The sequence below is a fragment of the Macaca mulatta genome, chromosome 3, assembly GCF_049350105.2.
Source record: "Macaca mulatta isolate MMU2019108-1 chromosome 3, T2T-MMU8v2.0, whole genome shotgun sequence".
Taxonomy (NCBI): Eukaryota; Metazoa; Chordata; class Mammalia; order Primates; family Cercopithecidae; genus Macaca; species Macaca mulatta.
This window is the reverse complement of record NC_133408.1, coordinates 84,833,353-84,858,831: the sequence shown is the minus strand read 5'-3', so window position 1 is coordinate 84,858,831 and position 25,479 is coordinate 84,833,353. Positions and strand designations below refer to the sequence as shown.

At 43.2% G+C, this 25,479-nt stretch overlaps 1 protein-coding gene across 5 annotated transcripts in view; it reads left to right on the top strand.

Annotated features, from left to right (window-relative positions):
• HECW1 (HECT, C2 and WW domain containing E3 ubiquitin protein ligase 1) overlaps window positions 1-25,479 on the top strand; it is a 458,832-nt gene that overhangs the window by 405,725 nt on the left and 27,628 nt on the right. For all 5 annotated transcript variants that reach the window (NM_001265810.1, XM_015133529.3, XM_077994791.1 and 2 more), the window contains 1 exon segment: window positions 367-519. In NM_001265810.1, the coding sequence (NP_001252739.1) occupies window positions 367-519 (153 nt within the window).

Here is a 25,479-nt window from a genome sequence, read left to right as displayed (position 1 = left end):
GCATGCACACACCCACTGTTGCAGAAAATTCTTTTATGTGTCCCGTGACAAAGGCCTTGTGTTCAATGGGCTGGCTGTGTGTTTTAGCTCTGAGGTGTTAGATGATCAAAAGAAAACACTAAGGAAAGCTACCATGAGAGTTTATTCATGGACATCTGGTTAAGAAACATCTCCAAACCAATTACTGCATCCTCATTTTCTTGATGAGGATTGATACTTCCACTGAGATTCACTCCAAAGAGCAGAGGCTGCTCTCTGCTTTCCCCAGCACCCAACTCTGAAAGGGCACACTAGAATTTGGGTGCGAACAGGTCCCCTCACCTCTGGGCACAGAATGAGCTTCCTGGACCTCTGCTTTCTTTGCAGCCTGGACTACAGTGGCCCCTCGCGGGAATTCTTCTTCCTTCTGTCTCAGGAGCTCTTCAATCCTTACTATGGACTCTTTGAGTACTCGGCAAATGATACTTACACGGTGCAGATCAGCCCCATGTCCGCATTTGTAGAAAACCATCTTGAGTGGTAAGCTCTATAATGTTCACTTTCTTGTGTTTGAAAGTTCTCCTCTTTCTTAGTCAGAATTCAGAAGCATTTCTCAAAGGCCACTGTGTTTAGAGCAGTGGCCAGATGTTATGAGGGATGAGCGTGAATGACACAGCCCAAGAAGGAAGACTCTGTTAGTCTTCACCCAGAACACAAGATGAATTTAACAAGGATGCTGATAATATATCAACTGCAAATTGATGTGAGAAAGAATAATTGCCTACTGAGAAGACACTAAGATCAGTAGACATAGGTCATGAATGTTGATAATGTTACTAAAATCATAAGGTCCCAGTGGAGGCTTCTTGGAGGTATTTATGGGTTTGAAATTCTTTGACCTTGGACCGATGTCTTTAGCACTGTGGACACTGGCTTCCACATCTTATTGTAAGATACGGCTATTGGGTCAGATGATCTCTAAGCATTCTTCTGACTTGAAAATCCAGTATATCTTTGGTTCCTGAGTTGTCTGCTGTTGAGGCATTCTATTACCATTTACTGATATGTGTAGGAAGATTGGTATCAATCAATGCTGTGCAGTTTTGTGGTGCAGATGTGGGTATTAGAGGTCTCCAGAACGCTGCTGGGACACCTGGGATGCAGGCACTTTCCTGCTGCATCACCACATGCCTGATTTGAAAATTACCGCTGCTCTGACTGCAGGAGCTCCTGCTGTTGAGAGGGAAAGGAGTCCTGGAGATGGCTAATGTGGGTTCTTCTGACATGGTTTATTTATGCTGCTGTTGAGGGGAGCCACTGGGGTAACACCTAAGCCTGCTGGCCTTAGAAACCAAGTTCCTATAGTTTGGCTATAAAGCATCAGTGTAACCCACCTGTGCTAAGGCTTCCAGCTATTGCACATGCCTTCTCTCCAAATGCACTCCCAGCCCCTGAAGTTCTTGAGCTGAGGTAGAGTGAGTGAGAGCACATCGAGGGTTTGGTACAAGATGAAACAAAACGTGCCCTTTGTCGCCCCAGAACTTGTGAATAAGTGGATGATGGAGCAGAGCAGGCAAGTTACCGTGGAAGGGCCCGAGAATGGAATCTGCCTCTCACTGAGCTCGCATTCAGGCAGGCTCCATTCTGATGGTAGAGAGTGCTATGACCTGTAACACAGGAATATACACATACACAGATTATACCTAATACAATCCCTCAGCTAGCTCTTAGTTTGTGAGCATGAAATTTAAGATGGTGTCTTAGAGGTCATGAATTGGAATCAGCAATCAACAGAGAAATATTTTCATCAAATATCTTACCATATAAGACTATGCTAGGTAGTGTCAGGAATACCTTCACTAATTTAACGATTATAAATCAAGCACATAGTGTGTGCTGGGAGGATACAAACATAAAATGAGCAAGGTCTCATGCCTCAAAGAGGCTAGTGTGAGGAACACATGAGCCAACCAACGATCACAGTACAATAGCTTCAATGCTCACTTATTCACATCTACACATGTGGGCATGTGTTTGCCTGAGATACATAGATAAGCCTGAGAATCGTATTCAATCACAAGGGAAAAATATTTCATTCTGTCCGAGGTAGGGGGTCAGGGAGTGGGGAATGGAGTCTGTGAATCTTACAAAAAGAGGGGACGGTGGCATAGGACAACAAGGACAAGCACCACGGTGGGATGAATGAAAGCCGACATTTGAAGAAAACCTTGGTGTCAAGCATGTTTCAGTGCAGCCACAAAATAAGGCCACAGGTGAATGCCTGATGGGAAGCAGAGAAGATAATGTGGCCCCCACTTGGCTGGACTGCCTGTTAAGAGTGGCCTCCGTCGCTTTCCACAGTGACCATGCCTCACCTGCTGCCCCGTCCCTGCAATCAACCTGGCTTTGTGGCCTTCTGCTCATCCATGCATTGCAGGGCTGAAGAGGCTCTGCAGATGTTTCCGTTACACTTTATCACATTAAGGAAGGAAATTGTGTGATACAGGGATTTTGCACGAATTACCAAAGTTCTCTGGATGGATCCCTGATGAGGGCTTGGCAGTGCCTGCCCTCGAAATGCAGGTTAATCGCTGTGTCCTTTGCTAGAGGACTTGGCCCCACACTAAACATGCTGAGTTTCATCCGCTGATGGTCTCATTCATGTGGAGAGTATTTGTGATGCATCCTGGAAACACAATTGCAGGTAGTTTTCTGAGCCGACTAGCAATCTAAACTGAACCCACGGTGATGAGATTTTCTTCAGCGCAACTCTTTGGATGCTGCTGACTTGTGATGAAATTGGCAGGGAACTCCCTTCTGATTTAAAGCTTCAACTCTGAATGCCTCAGTCCGGAGAGTCCTCAGCCTGGCATGCAGAACAAGCCCCTGCACCTCCACGGGGTCAGAGAGCAGATTGTATCATGACCTTCCAGGTGGAGTCACACTTTTCCTCTCTTATCAGTGGCTGCAAATTCCTGAGCAAGGGAAACTGCTTTTCTTTGCACAGAGCCACAGCTGACTGAATGTAAGCCACCTAAGAAGAGTCTTATTTAGATTTTAACAGGAAGCCCTGATCAGCTTTGGACATGTTAACAAAACCATGATGCCGCAGTTATTCCTTTTGTTTATTTTCATACAGTAAGCCATCTTGCGCCATGAGGCAAATAGTTTAACAAACAAAACATGCAGGTTTCACCTATCTTGTGCCCCTGAGTGGCTCATTAAGCTCTTTGGCCAGCATTTTAGCAAAGGGAGGCTAGGAGAGCCCAGATCTGGTGATGCGGCTTTGGGTATTTTGCACAAAATGCTGGCAGTGTATGGGTGCTGTGGCACCTGCCTGAAGAACTGTCGCTGTCATTCCTGCAGCCGGCAGGTCCAGGACACTCGGGAAACCAGAATCCTAAGTCCTCAAATCTGATGGCCCACGACTGATGCCACTGGCTGCCTCTTAACCACCCATAGGGTGGGCGTGGCTGCTGCTGATCTCGGGTCAGTGTCAGGCGCTCCTTCCACCTTCTGAGGGAGTTCATCAGGAGATTCATGGAGGCTGTGAAGAGGATGACAATCATCAGGGCCTGTGCATCACTCATGAGCAAATGGAGAAACCAAAAGATTACAAGGCTTTTTATGGGCAAAGCCTTGACTTTGTAAAGCAGGACATTGTCCCTAGACACAAGACAAGCCAGGGCAGGATTTGACCTGCAGGGAGGACAGAGGTGCCTTCATGGACACCCACGCCCTGCCCACTTCCCTTCACTCTGGAATCAGAGATAAGCATAACCACAGACCCGAAATAAACATGGCAAACACAGGTCAGCTTCAAAAGTTGTTGTTGGTTTTTTCCAAAAATAGAAATTTTATTCTCTAGTAAGGCATATCAGAAAATGCTGTGTAATTGGTATTCATCTTTTATAAAATTTATAAATGTATAAAACGCTGATGAGCTAAATAGATCTATTTTGTACTACCGAGCATAATTTTATATGTTATCATAATCATTAATAAAAATTGGATGAATTTAAAAGTCAGTTGCTTATAGGCTAGTGAAATAGTGAAAGGACTGGAGTTTTCCCTTAACTGGAAGAATTGTTACCACTTAACATACACACGTTTAATACCGATTGGCTTGCTATGGAGGAATAACTGAGAAACCAAATGCACTGAGTAGAGTTTATATGAATGTTTTAACACAGCTGTTCTTACATGATTATACTTTTTAATGCCTAGCAAAAATCCATTATAAGGCTTCAAAGGATTAAACATCACTCAGGATTGACATGGTACTCAGCTGTGGCTAGAGGCAGCATCTTTGCAGTGATCAATTTTATCTTTTTTTGTTGTTGTTATTCTGCTTCTTTATCCTTTGCTGACCTTCTTCTGGGTCCCATCCTCTTACACATTTTCTGAGTTCCCTCTAAAAAATAAGCTCTATCAGAGCAGAGACACTTTTGTCTTATTTTACTCTAGCACAATGCCTGGCACTTTGAGGTGTTCAGAACAGCTCCCCGACCACTGGGTGCATAAATGAATATTATTCCACAAGTCACACCAGTCTCTTCCTTCTACCAGGGTTAAGATTAATAGAGTGCTCCTTCCTGCCATGTGCGATTAATTGCTCAAAGTTCACACTTTTCTGTATTGTCTGTGGTTTTAAAAAGTCAGCAATAAATGCACATGTCCCTTAAGAGCTTTACACTCTGGGAATCTGCTCTCCACGATGCGTGAATGCTGCTTGTTACTGAAGGAAGGCCTCCTCCTTCTCACACTGCACGTGCTCCTACAGCGACCACTTCCGGGTGAGGCACTGCCCGAAGACATCAATGGAGAAACCCCTGACACTGTGTCCGTCCTCTGAAAACTCCCCTTTGAGAGTAGGTACTTGACATTCTGGGCTTCCTGCTTCCTGTGTGTGGGCTTTGTATCCCTTGGAATAGAGCCAGCTTAATCAAAAGCCCTAGCAGGGCATCATGATTCCACCCAGTTCCTTTCTTTCTAGTCCAGTGTTGAGACATACCAATATGAATAAATCTAGTGAAAATTCTGTGTTACACACGTTGAATAAGCTGGAAAAAAAAAAACTGTCTGTGGGTTTTGTTTTTTTGTTTTTTGTTTTTGGTCAGGTTTTTTGTTGTTTTGTTTTGTTTTGTCATATTGCCTTTGGCCTAAAGAGACTTTCTGCAATTGCTGTTTCATTACTGATTTGTACGACTGACTTCCATACTGAAAGGACCCTGTCAACGTCAGCAGTGATAATATTCAGGCCAAGGAGAGAGAGGAGATAGAATCAGAAGAGCTCTTTCAAAGCTGGAGCCTATAAGGGACCACCCATGAACACTGTGGTCACTCATGGACACAGCCCCGGCTAGACCTGGCCACAGTAGGTCAAAGCTGGGAAATAACCCTCTCAATCAACACTCTTCTCCCACTCTCCAGTCCCAGTGGCCAAACCCAACCATAAACCAGAGGACAGAGGCTGTCCAGATACTGCAACCCACAGTGGCCAGTCCCTAGGTCACAGAGCAGGGCACAAAAAGATGAGAAATTAGTGGAGGACAGGAGAGCAGGGAATGGAAAATTACCACAAGAGCCTATACATTTCAGGACATTCAACACATCCACCAGAAATCTTACAATTTACAGAACAGTGTGTGTCTGTTGTATGTGTCTTTGATGACAGAAGTCGATGAATACTATTCCAAATTTCTTTTTTTTTTTTTGAGATGGAGTTTCGCTCTTGTCCCCCAGGCTGAGTGCAATGGCAAAATCTCGGCTCACTGCAACCTCCACCTCCTGGGTTCAACGAGTCTCCTCCCTCAGCCTCCCAAGTAGCTGGGATTACAGGCACATGCCACCACGCCCAGCTAATTTTTGTATTTTTAGTAGAGACAGGGTTTCACCATGTTAGCCAGGCTGGTCTCGAACTCCTGACCTCAGGTGATCCACCTTCCTCGGCCTCCCAAAGTGCTGGGATTACAGGCATGAGCCAACATGCCTGGCCTATTCTAAATTTCATATCTTCATTCTTTGATTATGATGATGTCATTTGCATATTGATGAGGCACTCATATGCTACTTTTTTATCCTTTTCATATTTATTGTATCCTGATTTTATATCTTTAGGGATACAGAATTTAATAATTAAGCTAAATAATGAAGGATCCATTGAGAACCTGCTAAATATAGCAGCCACTGTCTAACAATATTATAACCCAGATGTAATGTTGTTATAACAATATTATAACCCAGATACTGAGTTATCCTACTTTTACAGATGAGGGAAAATGAGGCACAGACATAAACAAGGCCATAGTTGAGGATCAGGCAGGAATAGGAACCCAGGTATCATGGCTCTAGCATCAGGATCTAGCCCCCATTCAAAGGCAAAGTCAGATATATAATTGGTCAAATTAAAATACAATGTGACCACCGCTGTGTGTACCTCTATTATAATATTTATCACATCATATTGTAATAAGGAGGTACAAGGAACTTTGGAAACATGAATGCATATAGTTTCCATATAGTTTGCATATAGTTTCAAACTATTATGTTTATATAGGAAAGATTCACATTTAAGTTCAAACATTCCCTTCTCTAAGGGTCTTTCCTGAGCACTCAATTTAAAATAGTGCATCCATTTATAATTTTCCAACTTAACATCTTACTTTAATATATTGACTGCATTTATCACTGTATAAAGTATTAATATGTTTATAATTTGTTGTCATTTCTTCCCGAAAATGTAAGCCCAGTGAGACCAGAGTCTTGCCTGTAGCTTTCCTAGTCACAAACTTGGCACTCAGTAAATATATGTGGAAGGAAGGAAGGAAAAAAAGAAAGGAGGGAGGGAAGAAGGGAGGCTGGACAGATAGATGGATGGTTGAATGGAAGGATGGATGGATGGAATGCTTCTCAGGTGAAACTTCTTGGTTAATGAGAATTTTTATCCCATTTCAATTTTTTAGTTCAGAATATTTGAACTAAAATAAAATAAATAAAAACAGTAAAAAAAATAAATTTGGGGCTTTTCACTCATTGTTGAGTGTCATTTAAGCTCCTATCAACTATTCTCTCTGAAATCACCACTGGAAATTTTTTCTGTCCCAATTATTCTGAATGTCACTTTTCCCGGAGCAAATCTAAGATGCCCTAAGTCTGAACGATTGAAATAGGTGAGTTCCTTCTCTATTTCTAGGAAGAATACCAGAGCCTCAGACACATTTTGTTTGTCTTAAGTACAGTCATGTGTCAGTTAACGACAGGGAGACTTCTGAGACATGCATCACTAAGCAATTTTATCATTGTGTGAACATCATAGAGTGGAATTACACAAACCTAGATGGCAGAGCCTACCGCACACCTATGCTCTATGGTATAGCCTATTGCTCCTGGGCAACAAACCTGCACAACATGTTGCTATACTGAATACCTTAAGCAACTGTAACACAATAGCAAGTATTTGTATATCTCAACATAGCTAAACATAGAAAAGGTACAGTAAAATTATTGTATAGAAGATAAGAAATGGCACACCTGTGTAGGGCAGCTCCATTATGATCTTTTGAGACCACTGCTGTATGTGTGGTCTGTCATTAACTGAAACGTGGTTATGTGGCCTATGCCTGTGCTAACATGTATCATTTTAAGAAATGACTACGTTATGAGTCACTCTTTACATAATTGTCAAGTGTGAGAAGGATTTTCAGAGCCAGATTTCAGATTTGAGGCTGTTAATCAGTTTCTCTGCAGCCACCAAAATGTCTGTGTCCTCCTTTATGTCTGGGGTGGTGACGAATCTAACCTTACAAGTGTCACAGACATTCTACCACCTCTCAAACTGAAATTTCCAAGAGGATCCCAAGGCCCTTTGCTAAGTGCAGAATAAACAGACTCCCCTGCCTCCTTCTGCCCCAGCCCCGACCTCTCTCCCTTCCCAAGCAGATACTCCCTGGGTGGTAAAAATCTTCTGTTTTCAGGTCTTTAGCAAGGGGAAGTGGGGGAGGAGGGAAGCTCTTTTGTGCATGTTTAAGAGTTTGGCCAAGTGGGTAAGTGGGTATTAAGTGTAATTGTAGAGTTTTATGGAACTTAAGAAGTCCTGGATAACACACTTTAAATATCCTTTGCTACATCTGCAGAGTCTTGAATTAGTAGGTAGAAACCACAACATTATGAGATCCCACTGGGTGTCTCATGGCCCTTCAACCTCCCAGGGCCCTCCTGACAGAAGAGCTCAGTGTGGACTTTTGATCTGAGTTTAAGATCAGGTAAGCCCCAGCCCCAGCCCTACCCCTAACAACAGTTCCTGGGTTCTTTCATGAACACCTACAAGAGCTTTGCTGACCCCATCTCTGGCTGAATCTCAGTAGCCTCCCTATCAATTCTCAAACAAGATGTGGAGCAAAAATTAGATGAGAAGTCACCATAGAATGAGTGGGATTGGTTGGGACTCTGCCTGTCCTATGTCTGAACCCAGCTTTCTTTAGAACATGTGAGAAACTTTCAGTAGGAAAAGAATGAACTATTTAGTTAATGATGCCCGTACTGTAACTGGGTATGCAACCAAAAGAAAATTATGTTAAATTCCTCTCAACTTTGAAAACACGTGAAAAAAAGGAATGAAATTTCTTCAGGAAAATCTACGTGAATTTATGCATATGCTAGAACATAAAAATTATTGAGAACATAAAATGAACTCAAGAAACCTTGAATGGTAGAGACCTTTTTAGAGACAATCAATCTTTTTAATCAACAACTAGAATCTATAAAAGAAAAGAAAGGCCGGGCACAGTGACTCATGCCTGTAATCCCAGTACTTTAGGAGGCCGAGGCGGGTGGATCACTTGAGGTCAGGAGTTTGAGATCATCCTGGCCAACATGGTGAAACCCCATCTCTACTAAAAAATACAAAAATTAACCAGGCCTAGTGACACATACCTGTAATCCCAGCTACTCGGGAGGCTGAGGCAGGAGAATTGCTTGAACCCAGGTGGCGAAGGTTGCAGTGGGCCGGGATCGCACCACTGCACCCCAGCCTGGGCAACAGAGTGAGACTCTGTCTCAAAAAAAACAGAAAGATGTATTTGAATATATAAAAATTAAAATACTTTTATGACAAAAATACCATAAACAAGGTCAAAAGACAAGCTTTGATCTTGAAAATTAATCTTTGCAACTCAAGAAAATCAGAGGTTGAAAATCTGTAATACATATTTCAAAGAGCTCTTACAACTTGAAAAAAAGAGGAGATACAACCCTGGGAAAATTAGCAAAGAATAAGAAAAAGCTGTTCAGAGAAGAACAAATTCAAATGATTGATAAATCCATTAAAAAATTTGAACTTTTCCAATGGTGAAGGAAATGAAAACTAAGGTAACAATGAGATATCATTTTATAACGATCAAATTGCCAAAAATTAAAGAGTTATTTATCTTTGGAGGGGACATGAGTAAAAGGATGCTTTCATACATTGTTGGTAGAAACATGCATGAAGCAATTTTACAGCCTTTTGCGGGGGAATCCAACCCACAATATAAACTAAAATTTTAAAAACCCATATACCCTTTAGCCCATAAAGTTATCTCATAGAAACAAAAGCACTAATATCCAGTACTTTTATAATAACAGGTAATATTTATTGAGCCCTTATTATGGGCCAGGTATTTTTGCAAAGGCTCTACATGAATTACATAACCTGTTATAATCCTCTATGTTACAAATGGGAAACTGATACCCATAGAGGCTTAAACTTGCCCAGTATAAGAGCTAGTAAGTGGCAGAGGTGAGGAGCAATCACATGCAGTCTAACTCTAGAGTGCAGAATTTCTTTTTTTTGGGGGGGGGGGACAGAATCTTGCTCTGTCACCAGGCTGGAGTGCAATGGCGCAATCTTGGCTCACTGCAACCTCCACCTCCCGGGTTCAAGCGATTCTTCTGCCTCGGCCTCCTGAGTAGCTGGGACTACAGGTGCCCGCTACCACACCCGGCTAGTTTTTGTATTTTTAGTAGAGACGGAGTTTCACTATTTTGGCCAGGTTGGTCTCAAACTCCTGACCTCATGATCGGCCCGCCTCGGCCTCCCAAAGTGCTGGGATGACAGGCGTGAGCCACCGCGGCTGGCTGAGTGCAGACTTTTAAAAGCTATGCTGGACCGCTGCACAAAACACACTGGTGTGTTTATTTCAGCAGTGTTCTTAAAGACACAAACCTAGAAGCAATGCAAATGTCCATCGGCAGGGGAATGGTTACATGTATTACAGCAGATCCACACTGCACAGTCATATGGAGCATAAAAAAGACTGAATTAGAACCTTCCAGGTGATGGAGAGAGATTTCCTCAAGATATTGACAGAAGAAAAGCAGAAAAGCATGAAGAATGCAATTCAAAAATTGAAAAATAGTAACCCCAAGCCTGTGTGTATGTAGCTAGAGATACATAAATATAAATATATTAGTATGTGATTATGTGATTCAGATTTTTAAAATGGAAGGGCACATTTTAGATTATCAATATGTGTCACAGGAGATGAGCCAAGGTGACAGGAGCCAGCCAGCCACACCAGAAGAAGCCAAAATCTATATAAAAATTACATCTGTGTGTAAAAAATAAATAAATCTCTTACAGCCAAGATGCCATTTGGTATAAATGTCTTAGCTTAATTATTAGTGGAAAACAAATATCTTAGATATGCATTCATCAATGCACAATTCTTAGCACCTAAGGACTTGATGCTGGATTCTCCAAACTGTTCCACACGTGAGCTCCTGGCATATTGTAAATGCCTCATGTACGTGGTACGACTATGCTCACCCTACCCCTGGTCTCTTCCCTTCTTTATCTCTCTTTGCCATTTCTCCCCTCTTTACTCAGCACAGACCTCTTTACTAATTCCCCACTGTCTACAAAATGGAGTCTGGACTCCTCGCATTCTCAGGACAGCCAAAGCACAAGACCACCTGCCTTGAGACACCATCTGCCTCTTCCCGGCAGCTCCTCCTCTGCCCTCCCCACGCTTCCTTAGGCTTTGCTCCGCTGCCCATATGTGCTCGATTGTTTCTTCTGTTCCTCTTCTCTCATTTACGTGGGCACAAATTTCCCACCCTGAAAATCCACTTAAAATACTGCATAATTTCTTCATGATTTCCTGAACCTTCTCAAGACAAATATGTTCATCTTCTCTTGAATTCTTTTAAAAAACAAAGATTCCAAACCCTTTTAGCGGGAACCTTGTTCTCCAATCTAGAACAGATGGAATTGGAGCCAGGCTCTGGCAAGGAGGAGGGGTGACTGGTCCACTGAGCCCCTCAGGCTCTTCCTCCTCCCCATCTCTATGCTTCTGTGCAAAATAGCTTGAGAAAGCACTGCTCTAATCTACTGTCTGCGTCTCTCCTTCCATCCGTCCCTGGCCACTTTGTGTTAGCTTTGAAACTGGATCAGGGCAGCATCTTATTGTTCGGGTTTGCCCTCTGCAGCCAGCGTGGTTTCTGGCATGGAGGCGGCACCCTTCAGGTCCTGAGGCAGGTGCCACACAGCAAAAGGCAAACCCAGGTTTCATGCCTGCTCCAACTCTCAGTAGACCCTGGGCAACTTTCTTGACTTATCTGAGTCTCAGCCTCCTAGTTCACCAAAAGGATGTAAGAGTGCCTGCTGTGGTTTGAATGACGCATCCCCCAGAATTCATATGTTGAAACTTAATCACCCATGTGATGATATTAAGAGGTGGGGCCTTTAAGAAGTGATTAAATGATGAGAGCAGAGTCCTCATGAATAGGAGTAAGGCCCTTATAAAAGGCCTTGAGAGAGTGAGTTTGCCCACTAGGTACAGTAGCACCACCACTAGGTACAACCACCCCCAGCTGTCACAACCGAAAATGTTTCCAGACATTGCCATAATTCTCCTAGAAGGCAAAACCACTCTGTTGAGAACCACTGTTTTCGTGATGGAAGACTGGAAAAAGAAAAGGTTAAGCAAAATTTTTTTGCAGGATAAAAAGTATTTCTGTAGGCCTAGAGTTTTAGGAAAACATTTTCAACCTTGGAATATGTCATTGCTGCAGTTGGAATATATGTATTTTTCCAAAATTCATTAGTTGGAACTTAACCCCCAAGGTGATGGTATTAAGAAATGAGGCCTTGGCTGGGCAAGGAAACTCATGCCTGTAATCCCAGCACTTTGGGAGGCCGAGACAGGTGGATCGCCTGAGGTCAGGAGTTTGAGACCAGCCTGACCAACACGGTGAAACCCATCTCTACTAAAAATACAAAAATTAGCCAGGCATGGTGGCACATGCCTGTAATCCCAGCTACTCAGGAAGGCTGAGGCAGGAGAATCACTTGAACCTGGGAGGCAGAGGTTGCAGTGAGCCTAATTGCATTGCACTCCAGCCTGGGCAACAAGAGCAAAACTCCATCTCAAAAACAAACAACAAAAAAAAGAAATGAGGCCTTTGGGAAAGTGATTAAGTCATGAGGGCTCCACCTTTGTGAATGGGATCAGTCCCCCTATAAAAGAGGTTGAAGAGGGTGGCCTAGTCCCTTTTGCTCTTCCCGTTCTGCCATTTGAGGATACATCTAGATGTCCATCTTAGAAGCAGAGAACAAGGCCTTACCAGACCCCGAATCTTTTGGCACCTTGATCTTGGATTTCTCAGCCTTCAGAGCTGTGAGAAATGAATTTCTATTATTTATAAATTACTCAAGCCATGGTATTTTGTTATAGCCACAGGAATGAACTAAGACACTCATATATTAGACCTCTCTGGTTATTGGACCAGCATAACTGAACCACACACTTTAGTTTTCAAATGTTGGCAACTGAAGAACTTACTTTAAGTAATGACCTTCAAGTAATGACCAGGTGAGTCTCGGTGCAGTCAGTCCACTGAGTTCATGTCCTGATTCCCTGCTAGTCCATCTAGAAGAGAATCTCCCAGATGCTGTTATCATTTGCTTCCCAAGACAGTGGCCTCCTGGACTGAGTCAGAGGGAAAAGCTTAGACAGAAGCCACACCTCTGTCTCCAGCCATAAGCGGGCTGCTGGAAGGATTCCCACAGAGTTGCCGTGGGCTCTTTATGAAGGCTGGAGGTTAGCTATGGCCCTGGTGTGCTCTCACCTGCCCCACAACAGCCACCTCACCCTCCAAGCAGGCCTGTAGCTGCACAGGAGTTCCAGACCCCATGCCTCAGTCCTCCCACAGACCAAGAGGGAAAAATTACAAAGCAAACTACTGGTGGGGATGCCAGGGCCTACACCAAACCCACTATTAGCTGTGGAGACAGGAGACTAGCCTATGACCAAACCCCGAACTCAGCCCACAAGAATGTGCACAGAGCACAGGGAATGACAGCAATGCTGGCCTTGGTATAAAAGCCAGGACCAGGGAAATTTGATTGTGCCAGGAGGACAGGGAGCTGCAAAGAATCAAAACTCCGCTTCCCCCATATTTATTCCAAAAAGAGCTCCATGGTGCAGATGTTATTGCTGGTGCTTCCCCTTACTCTTTGTACGGTGTGTTCACTTTCCAAAGGTAGTTCTGCTCGTTCGTTTGTTTGTTTGTTTTGAGACGGAGTTTCGCTCTTGTCTCCCAGGCTAGAGTGCAATGGCGAGATCTTGGCTCACTGCAACCTCCGCCTCCCGGGTTCAAGCAATTCTCCCACCTCAGCTTCTCGAGTAGCTGGGATTACAGGTGTGTGCCACCAGGCCTGGCTAATTTTTGTATTTTTAGTACAGAAGGGGTTTCACCATGTTGGCCAGGCTGGTCTCGAACTCCTGACTTCAGGTGATTCATCTACCTTGGCCTCCCAAAGTGCTGGGATTACAGTCATGAGTCACCATGCCTGGCCCTGCTCGTATTTTTAAATACCAGCATCAAACAGCCCTGAAAACTGCTCTTTCTAGGAGCTTGGCTGTGTAGGACCACTAGAAGGATGCAAGGCCTTTGAGGAGACAATGTCAGAAGAGAGAGAAAGTCTTGAATTATAAGAGAGAGCAAAAAGTGGATGGAACAAGAGCGCAGAGGAGGCAGGGAAAGGGGATAGATAGCCCAAGTGGAGAGATTAACTTTGAAAAAGAGTCAGCCCCGGCAGGAGAATTGCTTGAACCCGGGAGGTGGAGGTTGCAGTGAGCAGAGATCTCGCCATTGCACTCCAGCCTGAGCAACAAGAGGGAAACGCCATCTCAAAAAAAAGAAAAAAGAAAAAGAGTCAGTCCCTTTTTCCTTGAGATTGAGGGAAATAAATGGCAAGTGTAGATTGCAGATGTACTTACTAATGAGAGAGGCGACAAAAGCAAGAACCAGAGAGAGGGAGAGTCTGGTGATATGAGGGGGATTAGATAAAAAGAAGACCCCCCCCTAATTAGTGGGGTGTGAGGAGGCAAGGATGCATGTGCCTGTAGGTGGTGGTGTGAGAGGAGGCCAAGTAGAGCCCTTCATACTCTCAGCTTCTAGAAAAGCCTTTGTCCTCCATCCCTTCTTCCAGTATCCATGAGGAAAATGCAATGAGTGATGCCTAAGGCAAAAAACTTCACTTTTGACCTTCAGATTATGTTTTTCATCTTAAAAATATGATGAGGGACTTGGAATGGGTGGTTCTCAAATTTTAGTCAGCAACTGCAGAATTTATTTTAAATGCAGATTTCCATAACCCACCCCATAGAGTCTGATCTCCAGGCACCTAGATCTTAACAAACACCCCAGGGACTCAGATACCAATGGAAGGGTCACCCCCACCTTTGAGAAATTCTGCCTTAGATGCCAGCAGCGTCAAGAGCCTTTCAAAGAGTGGGAGGAAGAAAAGCTGGCTGTTCATGCAATTTTCACACTCTGAAATGAAATCTACCCCAGGCAGACACGATAGATTTTCACTAGACTTTCTAATACATAAGGAGTTAGAAAATATGAAAGGCCCGAACCTGAAGGCAGTAACACTGAGTAAAGCATGGAAGCATACATTGTGTGGGAACGTCATGAAGGTCTTATGCACTTAAATAATGAGGTTGAGAAAGGATAATTATTTTTAATTAAACAAAGTTAGGAGGATAAGGAAAGAGGAGTATCTTTGAGACGGGTTTTAAAAAATGTAATAGAACTTAGCAATTATGAAATACTTTTCATCTTCAAAGAACCTATTAACATTAAATTACTCTTTCTTTTCATTCTCCTGTGAGGTAAGTAAGCAAATATTAACATTATTATCCCTTATTTGTAGATGGGAAGAGAGGAGTGGAGAGGCTTTGACATGCCCATGCAGAGCTAAAATTGAAAGAATTTTTTTTTCACAAGTTCCTACTGGAGATTGTGGAGATCCGGGTTTGGGGCTATTGTTTCACCTCTAGCTCTCCTGTGTGCTTGTAATAGTTGGAAAAGAAGTTACTGGAAAATTATGTAAGCAAGCATTAGTGGGAGGTGGAAGGAGCTCATGTGTCCTGTACAGGGGCATGAAATGCTATTTACAAGTCTCCAAATTTCCCTGGTATATCAGGATTTAAACTGAGGAGGTTTTCACAAGAATCAGAATTGATTAACTTGAGCAGACTCTTTACATTATCTTATTTCAGCATCCTATTATAAAATAGAGCTTAAAAATTAGGCTTTATTTGTTGATTCAAAACTCTTTTTTATGAATGTATTATGGCTTGATTACACAAATTAACATCAATGCCGCCTACGTTAGAAATTTGCTTCAAGGACAAAGGAAAGTAAAGCACTCTAGTAATAATATCAAGCCCAAGAATCAGTCGGAATATGTGGTCAGCATCATGGCTGAGAAATTTTTAGGCTTGACTCTGAGTATGAAAATGAACAAAATGGGAACTATTATTTAAATTACTGCAAATGTACTTTCCATGAAATCAGTTCATTTCCTGGATGTTTAAATGCCAGATAGAATTAACAGAATCAATATATTGCATTCAAAAGTCTTTTTGTCCGTTGGGAGAGGTTTAAAAAGCAAATTATATGTAAGTATAAAGACGTCTTTCTGTTCGAGCCCAGTTTCATGAGAGGAGGGATGCATTCAGCGGGGTGCAGTGTAAAGAGTTTGACAGCAACAGTAACTGGAATGACAGGAGGGGTGGGGCCAATGTAAACCACCTAGCATGGGTTATTCTCAATTAAGAGTAACACAGCTGAAAAAAGTACTGAAAATGACATTGGCAGAGGTGGACCAGGGACAGAAGTACAATCCTAATCAAATTGAGAACAGAACCAAGATAGCCCAGTGATCTCAGGATCTGAGAAGCGGGATGGTTGGTGGAGATATATGCAACTAATGATCAGGAATATCATTGTGAATGATAAATGGGAATCACTGTAGACCTCTAGGAAAGTGTGTGATATAATCCAGGAGATGGATCCTTCAGCCTAGGCTGAGAACAGATCGGCCTTGGGACCTTTAGTGGTGGAAAGGGGAGGCTCCCTACTTTCAGATGATGAATAGCAAACAGAGGCTACACTGGCTGTCCCTACTATCCAGACTTCTATGAACTTCCTCTTTATAGTCTAATTTTAAAGAATATCAATTAATTCTATTATCTAAAGAAAAATATCATTAGTAGGTAAATCTTCAAAACAATAAAGCATCATAGAACATAGTTATAAACCTCAATATTATGCTGATTTAGTATATTGTTTGGCTTATGCATTCCGTATTTTCCCTCTATCTATGCAATTAATTCAGAACCAATTACTTAAATAGCTTCAGGTATTTCTGGTATCCTGATTGTATCAGTACCTAGATCTTTTGTGGCATGGCAACTTGATGTTGTCAGAGCCATTATTAGTTTGCCAATCGTGTGAAAATTACAGAATGCTACATCAGTTTAGACTTAGGTCATATTTAAATAATTCTAACATCTTCCTGAAGCATAATGTCACTATATTGTACACTCCATGGGAGCATGAGGGCCTTGTCTATTAGGTTCACTAAGTATGCCAGCAGTTAGCACAGTGCCTTGCAGATGATAGATAACTTATGATTTGTGGAAAGATCGAATGAGTGAATGAATGAATGGAAATTCTAAACATTGTTTGGTTTAGCCCAACTTGATTTTTTTTTTAACTCGATGCAGATATATGGAAATATTGTGCATTGACTAATGCATCACAGGTAAGAAAGAGATAATAACATTTAAAGGGTCAATAAGGTACTCTGGGTTCTGCCTGGAACACAATGGCATTGCCATTCCTGTATTTTCTGGTCTGTGCAGCTCAAATAATTAAGACTTCTAAACCTCACCTTCCTGGATTATCCAGTTAGATAAAGATATAGCAGGGCCAGGTGCAGTGGCTCACACCTGTAATCCCAACGCTTTGGGAGGCCAAGGCAAGAAGATGGCTTGTGTCCACAAGTTCGAGACCAGCCTAGGCAATACAGCAAGACCTGTCTCTACAAAAAATAAATTAGCCAGGCGTGGTGGTGTGCACCTGTGGTCCCAGCTACTCGGGAGACTAAGGCGAGGGGATCACTTGAGCCCAGGAAGTCAAAGCTGCAGTGAGCCGAGATCGCATCATTGCATTCAGCCTAGGCAATAGAGTGAGACCCTGTCTCCAAAAAAAAAAAAAAAAAAAGATAAATGTAGCAGGTTTCGGAGCAGTTTAGTTATCCAGGCAAGCAGCTTTTTATGATCAAATTTTCTCTATAATACTGGGCTTGGAACTAGACACTGTATCTCATTCTAAAACTAGATAAATTCTCTTCTTGAATGAAATTAAATATATTACTTTAGTGGAACAACTTAAAAATTATGAGATCCTATGCTGAGTGAAAACTGTTCTGGACAAGCCAGGAGGAGGGCTCTGCTCTGAGTGGGCGCTCCCTCACTTTCCTAAGGCTGCTGTAGCAAATTACCACAAACTGGCCATTCTCAGTTCTGGAAGCCAGAAGGCCAAAGGCAAGGTGTCAGCAAGGCCACACTCCCTCCGAAGGCTCCAGGGGAGACCCTTTTTTGTCTCTTTCAGCTTCTGGGGTTTCAAGGGCTCCTTGACTTGTGGCTGCATCACTCCAGTCTCTGCCTCTGTCTTGCGTGGCCTTCTCATCGGTTCCTGCGTCCTCCCCTCTCTATCTCTCATAAGAACGCTTGTCGATGGATTAGGACCCACCTGGATAATCCAAGATCATCTTATCTTGAGATCTTTTACTTAATTATATCTTCAAAGACTCTTTTTCCAAATAACATCACAGTCACAGGTACCAGGGTTTAGGACATGGGCATATCTTGTGAGGCCCAATATTCCACCCATTCAGATATGGAAACCTCCAAGTTTAATAATGCGGTATTATATTTCACTCTGAACCTTTGGAGTGTCTGTTTCTGAAGAATACACAAGATTTTGATAGAAAATTCACCGATCTTTCCAATAGCTCCCAAAGGCCTCTGAGAAGAAATCAGTAGTATTCTCCCAAGGTAAACAGACAAACCGGTGAAAAAAATTTCAACTGTTTACCTGAGCTCATAAAGCAAATTCACAAAAAAGTCAACCTGGGGAACTAATGACTGAGGCTCAGACAATGGTAAATAGCTAGAAACTTAAATAACTAAAAACTGAGCTATTAGCTAATGTTAATAGCTAAACTGAGAGCTGAGCTATTTTGGTCCCTTGATTAACTACTTTGATTAATTTTGTCCAATGAATTGTTCAGTCGTTTGACCATGAAAGGCTGCTTGCCTGGATAATTAAATGCACATCGTTTTTGCGACTTGTAGACATAACCTCAGTCATGAGCATCCATGATACTGCAAAACAAAATATTTGAACTCTCCCGGTAAAGAATACTTGGAGGCTAAGGAGGAATCATGCCTTAGAAGTCAATGAAAGCATCTTTGAGGGCCAGATAACATACCTGCACACATCTAGACACAGGAGGAAATCAAAGGTGGGGTAATGTTCTCTATATCTATGGGAAGGTTTATTTTCCTAGATCTTTGTTCCTCAACTCCTTTCCACATTAACCTAACTTCATCCTTATAATCTGTGAAAATGCGATTGATACAGTCAGTATTAACACAAGCTAACCAGAATGCTGGGTCAAAAAATATCCACACTTTCAAATGATCAATTTTACCACAACTAGTTTTTTGTTGAATTGAAGAGCAATACTAAGTATGTTATTTGCCATCTCTCTATAGTCAGAGGGTATGTTAAGAGTCTGCATAAGGTACTTTTAGAAGTGCTTTCTCTAAAAGGGAGGTACACCACACACTTGGCCTACCATGTTGAGGGGAAGCAGCTCTGGTCTCAGTCCTCTGCCCCCCTGCAGGGCAGATATTAAAGGAGGGGACTTGGCGGCACCAGGGCTAGACATTCATTTCACTTACTAATTAGCAATCTGAAGATAATATCCTGTCATTATCTTGTGTTGGCAGAGTCTCTTTCATGGCAGATGAAGAAAACTTCAAGTTTTCTCAGCTAATTTGTAAAATCGTTTCCACACAGAGGGAAGCTATGAAAACCAAATATAAATAATGCCTTGCATCTGCAATATTTAAACAATTTTTATGGGACATTGAGGAGGGGATTCTTTATACATTCCCCAAAACGGTATCTGAATAAATGTGGATGTAGAGAATAGACCAAACCTACCTAACCCCTGTGGCAGTGACCTACATTCCACTCCAGCCACCTGCTCCCACAGTGGCCCTCCCAACCTCATTATCACCCAGAACTGTGCCATGTCAGAAACTGAAAACTCTAAAATCCCACTGTCAATCATTCTGCAGCCGGCATTCCCACCTCCTCCCCCTACCACCACTCCTTGCCAAGCTTGTTCTCACCTTGGATTCTCTGTCTCCTCATAGTCTGGCATGGCCTCCTTCATCCCAGGCCTCCTGAGCGCCTTTGTTCCCTGCACACCCAATTCCCTCCCTGCTCCATGCTTGCACCCCATCTGACGGACAAAATGCCACTGTGGATTAGTATTGTAACTCACTCTTCCCCATTCCATGCCAGGGTAGTTTTCTACAGCTCTAGCCCTGGAGAAAATGAAGTAATTCCAAGAAAGGGTACAATTCTAAATCATACTCTCTGACCTCAGAAAGTGCCAGAGCAAAGTTCACCAGTCCTGTTACGGGGGCATCTTCCATTTTACTGTCCCAAAAGCCTCCACCAACCAAAATCACCTCCACTGTGAGGTGACTTCAGACCCTACTGAAATGGAAACACTGAGGTGACCCCTTCAATTTCTCACCCCAAATACAAATGCTACCCAACCTTAACAGCCTCCCTGGAGTCCTTTCCTCCACTCAAGGTGGACCCACCCACGCAGGCTGGAGGCCCACCAGTCCCCATCTCCAGGCCTCTCCAGCAGTCATCCCTTTCTCATGGATCTTTACACGTCATGCTCTCCCCCTGCTCTGCTCCTCTCTGTTACTCACTTCCTCACCTACTGAAGTCTGATTCAGTAATCGTCACCAGCACCGCCCTTTCCATGAGCAGCAGAGACCATCTCACCAACAGAGCCAGTGAACTCTTACCACTTTTTACTTTTTTATTTTTATTTATTGATTGATTGATTTGAGACAGAGTTTCGCTCTGTCACCCATGCTGGAGTGCAGTGGTGCAAACTCAGCTCACTGCAACCTCTGCCTCCCAAATTCAAGCAATTCTCCTGCCTCAGCCTCTCGAGTAGCTGGGATTACAGGCCTGTGCCACCATGCCTGGCTAAGTTTTTTTTTTTTTTTTTTTTTTTTTTTTTTTTTTTTAGTAGAGATGGGGTTTCACCACATTGGCCAGGCTGGTTTCGAACTCCTGACCTCAGGTGATCCACCCACCTCAGCCTTCCAAAGCGATGGGATTACAGGCATGAGCCACCACACCCTGCCCACACTTTACTTTAATGGACACTTTACTGCAGTAGATACACACTGCTGTTTGAAACTCTACCCCCTTAGATTCTGACATGCCATTGTCACCTAGTTTTTATTATATCTTTATTATAAGTAAATAAACATAGTTTTATCACATCAGCAAGGTACATTCATTATGAAAAAATTTAATATACACAAGAAAATATCTCCATACAGAAATAAATGTCATTATTCTTCTGACCTAAGTTTTTCCATATTCTTTTATGGATGGATGGATGGATGGATGGACAGATATAATTTTATATAAAATATAGCAATATAATCAAAGTTTACTACTTTATAAACTTCTCTCCATACTAACATATGAATTCTAAATTTATATTTTCAGCTCTGACCTTTCTGTTAAGCTTCAAACTTTATTATCAAAATACCTACTAGACATCTCCATTTTGATCCTCCTCCAAGTTAACAATTACTCTCTCCCACCAAGTCACTTCTTCCTGTCATCCTTCTCTTCTGCTGTGTCTCACTGTCCTGCTGATTTACCTCCAAAATGTTCAGGATGATCCCCTTGACACATTGTAATAACCTCCAAATCTGTCCCCTCCTAAAATCTATATCCTTCATATGGGTGCAAAGTGATTTCTCTAAAAATGCCAAAACAAGCGCATCACTCCCCTGTTTAAACCAGTCAATGGGTTCCCATCATCTACAATTTAAAGGGTGAACTTGTTGGCATGGAAAATAAGACCTTCCAGGACCTCCTGCTATCTCTCTCCACAACCTTATCTCACATCTTGTCCTTCCTCATTTTGTATGCTCTAGTAATCATGAATTGCATGCTGTTCTAAACACATCCCGTTATCTTTCCTTATTCTTTTCCGATGTGATTTTATTTTCTTGGAAAGCCTTTCCCTGTCTTCTTAAAGCAGACTAATTTCTATTCATTCTTCCAGGCTAATTCGTAGGGTTACCTCACTTGTCACCTCCTTCAGGAGGCCTGCCCGGATTTAACGCCCCCAGAGCCAAGCTGTGCTTCCTCCCCTGAGTTTTCACAGCACCCTGTGCACTCCTCTTCTCCACCACTTGCTCTGTGGTGATGAGATGCTGCATTGCTGTGTCTATCTCCCTTCCTAGCTTGTAAACTCAAAATGAATGGGTACCTTAGGATCTTTCTATGTACCTGGCACATAGTAGGCACTTGATAAGTTTGTTGAAATTGGAAATGTATGAACACACTGCAATTTCCCTCACACTGAAAAAACAAAAACCCAAACCTCCATTGATGTCACACCCTCCTCCACTGACCACCCCACTGCTCCCCTTTAGAGGCGCATTCCTAGAAAGAGTTATCTGTGCTGGCTTTCTCCACTGCCTCTCCTCCCATTCTCTCCAGCCAGCTTCCTCCCCTGCACCCCTCATGAAGGTTGTCAAAGCCATCTGGTGACTCTCAGACCGCCTACTTCCTGATCTCAGAGGCACTTGACACAGTTGGCCTCTGCCTCCTTCCTGCACCATGTGCTCCACATCCCTGTTCCTCCAGCCTCACCGCCTGTTCCTTCTCATGTACTTTATGGTTGCCTCTCATCTTCCAGATCCCCAAATGCTGCATCAATTAACATTCAGCCCTGGGTCCGCCTCTCCATCTGCACAAACTTCCTCCGTGATCTTGTCCAGATGCCTGGCTTCAAATGCCATCTGCATCCTGACGGCCCCACAGTGACATCTGTAGCGCGGCCCTGTGCCCAGAGGCACTGACTCCTCAGTAAAACTGCCTGCTTCACAGCTCCACTCAGATATAAATAGGCAGCACAGACGTAATATGTCTGAAAGAGAACTCGCCATTTCCTCCTCCAAACCCTCTGTTCTGGTGTTTCCCATCTCAGTAAATGGCACCCAGTTGCTCTGGCCCAAGGCCGTGGACTATTCCTGTTGCCTTTCTTTTTCTCATCTCTCCCCTTAAATGCATCAGTAAATCCCCTGGGCTCTATCGTGAAAATACATCCAGACTCTCACCTCATCACCTCCACTACCACTCCCAGTATAAGCCACCATCACCTCCCATCTGGATGCAGAAGCCTCCAGACAGATCTCAGCCTTCATTCTTGCCAGAACTCACCTCTCTCCATGCAGCATCCAGAGTGATCATTTTAACACATCAGTTCATTCCAAAGACCCTACATGAAACTTCCAGTGGATTCCCATCATACTTAGAATGAAATCTAAAGTCCTTTCCATAGCCCGCCAAGTCCGGCATGATCTATCCCCTGGGTGCCTCTCCAAACTCATGTTCTGCCATTTCCCCCTTCTCACTCTGGGGTCCACCCCCACTGGCCTCTTTGCATTGCTCAAACAAACCACACATCTTCCCACCTTAGATCCCTAAGCTGTCCCCCAGTTTGTGATGCTCATTCTCCAGGAGCTCACTCTTTTTCTTTACTCAGATCCTGCATCATCCCCTCAGCAATGTTGACGCTCTCTGAAGCATTCAGAAGGAATTATTCTCCCCGCTCATCACTTCCCCAAAAGAAACCTGGAGCCCAAATTCTTGGTGGGAGTTTAAGATGATATTTGGTGGGGTAGGAAGTACACTTACAGATTCAGAGAATGATGAAAAGCTGCTCAGATGTGCAGAGTGGAGCACAAAGCCATAGGGGTAAGACGTGCATTGCCCCGGAGGGCCCAGGCAGCCTTCCTCAAGTTTGCAAGAAAGGCAAGTTAGAAAAGAGTATGTCATCACATGTTTAGAAATATTTGCCCACACCCTATGCTCTATTCCAGTGGTTCTCAAGAGAGGTTGATTTTGCACCATCACTCTCCACCACCAGTGGACACTGGCAATGTCAGGAGGTAGTTTGGGTTGTCACAGCTTGGGAGGCTGGTACTACTGGCATCTAGTAGGTAGAGGTCAGAAATGCTGTTAAACATCCTATAATACTCCAGAAAGCAAACATCAGTAGTGCCAAGGCTGAGGAACCAACTCTCTTCTTTTGAGAACTGCAAAAGACTCCTTAAAGGAACTTAACCCATGCAGGTCCTGGTCCATTACCAGGGAAGCAGTGTCTGGGAAAGATCCAGGGAGTATCAGAGATAGAAAACATGACTGCTACAGACAGAATCTTCTAGAACTCAGCTGACTCAAACCAGCTGGTTGTCAACCTGCAGGTGGTAGGCAATGCATAGGTGAATGCAGTCCCCAGAGTCATGGCTTGGGAAACAGGACATTACAATGGTGTCCTGGGGGCATCCAGGCATGGATGCAGTTATAGCAACCCTCTGGCCTCATTCACTGACCCAACAAAATGTGTGAACCCCTAAAATTTGCCAGTACAGTGTTCGTTTCAACAGACATTTGTGCTCCAGAAGATGCCATAGTGGTTAGGAGAGGCCTTTATAGACTAACGACTGTGTGCAGAGTTTTTAGCAGACCTCAGTGTCCTGCCAGGTGTTCCTGCATCTGCCTCAGCCCCCATCTCCTCACCAAAGGCACAAGAGCCAAGCACATTACCACCAAATGCCCAGCCTCTTTACAGTGCCCAGTGCACCATGTGATCACCTCTCCAGGCAGGAAGGCCCAGCTTTGGGTCTCCCAAGTCTGAAGCTTATCAGGGAGTATTTTTCATGCTGGGCTGTGATGCATCAAAAGATGCAGAAGCCAAGAATTAAGCAGAGGGAGATGAGTAGCCTGATCTGTTGGGGCAACAGGTCAAGAAGAAGAGACTAAGAAGGTCACCAAAACCAGGAGGCCCCTTGAATCAATCCTTAGCAGCCCAAGTTTAATGCCAGGAAATAAAACTGCCAGAAACGCCCTACAGAGCCTTTTCAGACTTGGCATATTGCCTGGGTGCTGCACTGAGGGTTTCACTCAATTTTTATATCACTTGCATATAAAAGGATTAACTAGAAGCCTTTTAAAGTCTTTTCTTTCACTATCCAAAATGTCCTTCCAGAGTATTATTAGGTCTTTTATTTTCTTGGCTTGGCGAGCTATCCCGCTTCCCCTTCCATAAATCATGGCCTGTAAATAAGAGATTCCTCTTGCAGACTTCCCAACTGCATTTTTTTGCCATTACAAAAACTGCTTTCATTTAAATAATCTGTTGAAAAATACACTGAACTCATTACATACTAATTCCTGCTGAAACATGTTCCCCCACAATGGTTCACTGGAGAGACTGAAGAGGGAGAGAAGACAGGGAGAGGGAGACCTGCTATTTCAGTCCTTTGATGTAAAATATTTGCCACATCTTTCCATATACTGACTCAACCCCTAAACTCTTCTCTGCAGTTTGCTCTTTCTGTCCATCTTCCTGGGTGGAGACCTACTGCAGATATTGGAAATTTGAGCAATTAACCTAGTCAAACAGGGTTCAAATGGTATATGACATTTCAGACATTTTCTGTGGGTTTGTATAGTTGCGCTCCACTGGGATAAAACCAAATGATAATTTTCAATTTAATTCCATTCAACAAATCTTGATTGAGACCTTACCTGTGCCAGGCACCATGACACATAAATGCTGTTTGTAAGCAGAGCAGAAGTTTGCAGCAGGAAGTTTCAGGCTAGCCACTGTCAGCCCAATCCACATTTTCACTCTTCAATTCAGAATGGGTTTTTAGGTCTAGGGTTCTGAGTGTAAAAAACTAGACATGCCAGTCTATGGATAGGAATTCATTAGACTCTCAGGTGGACTGACCT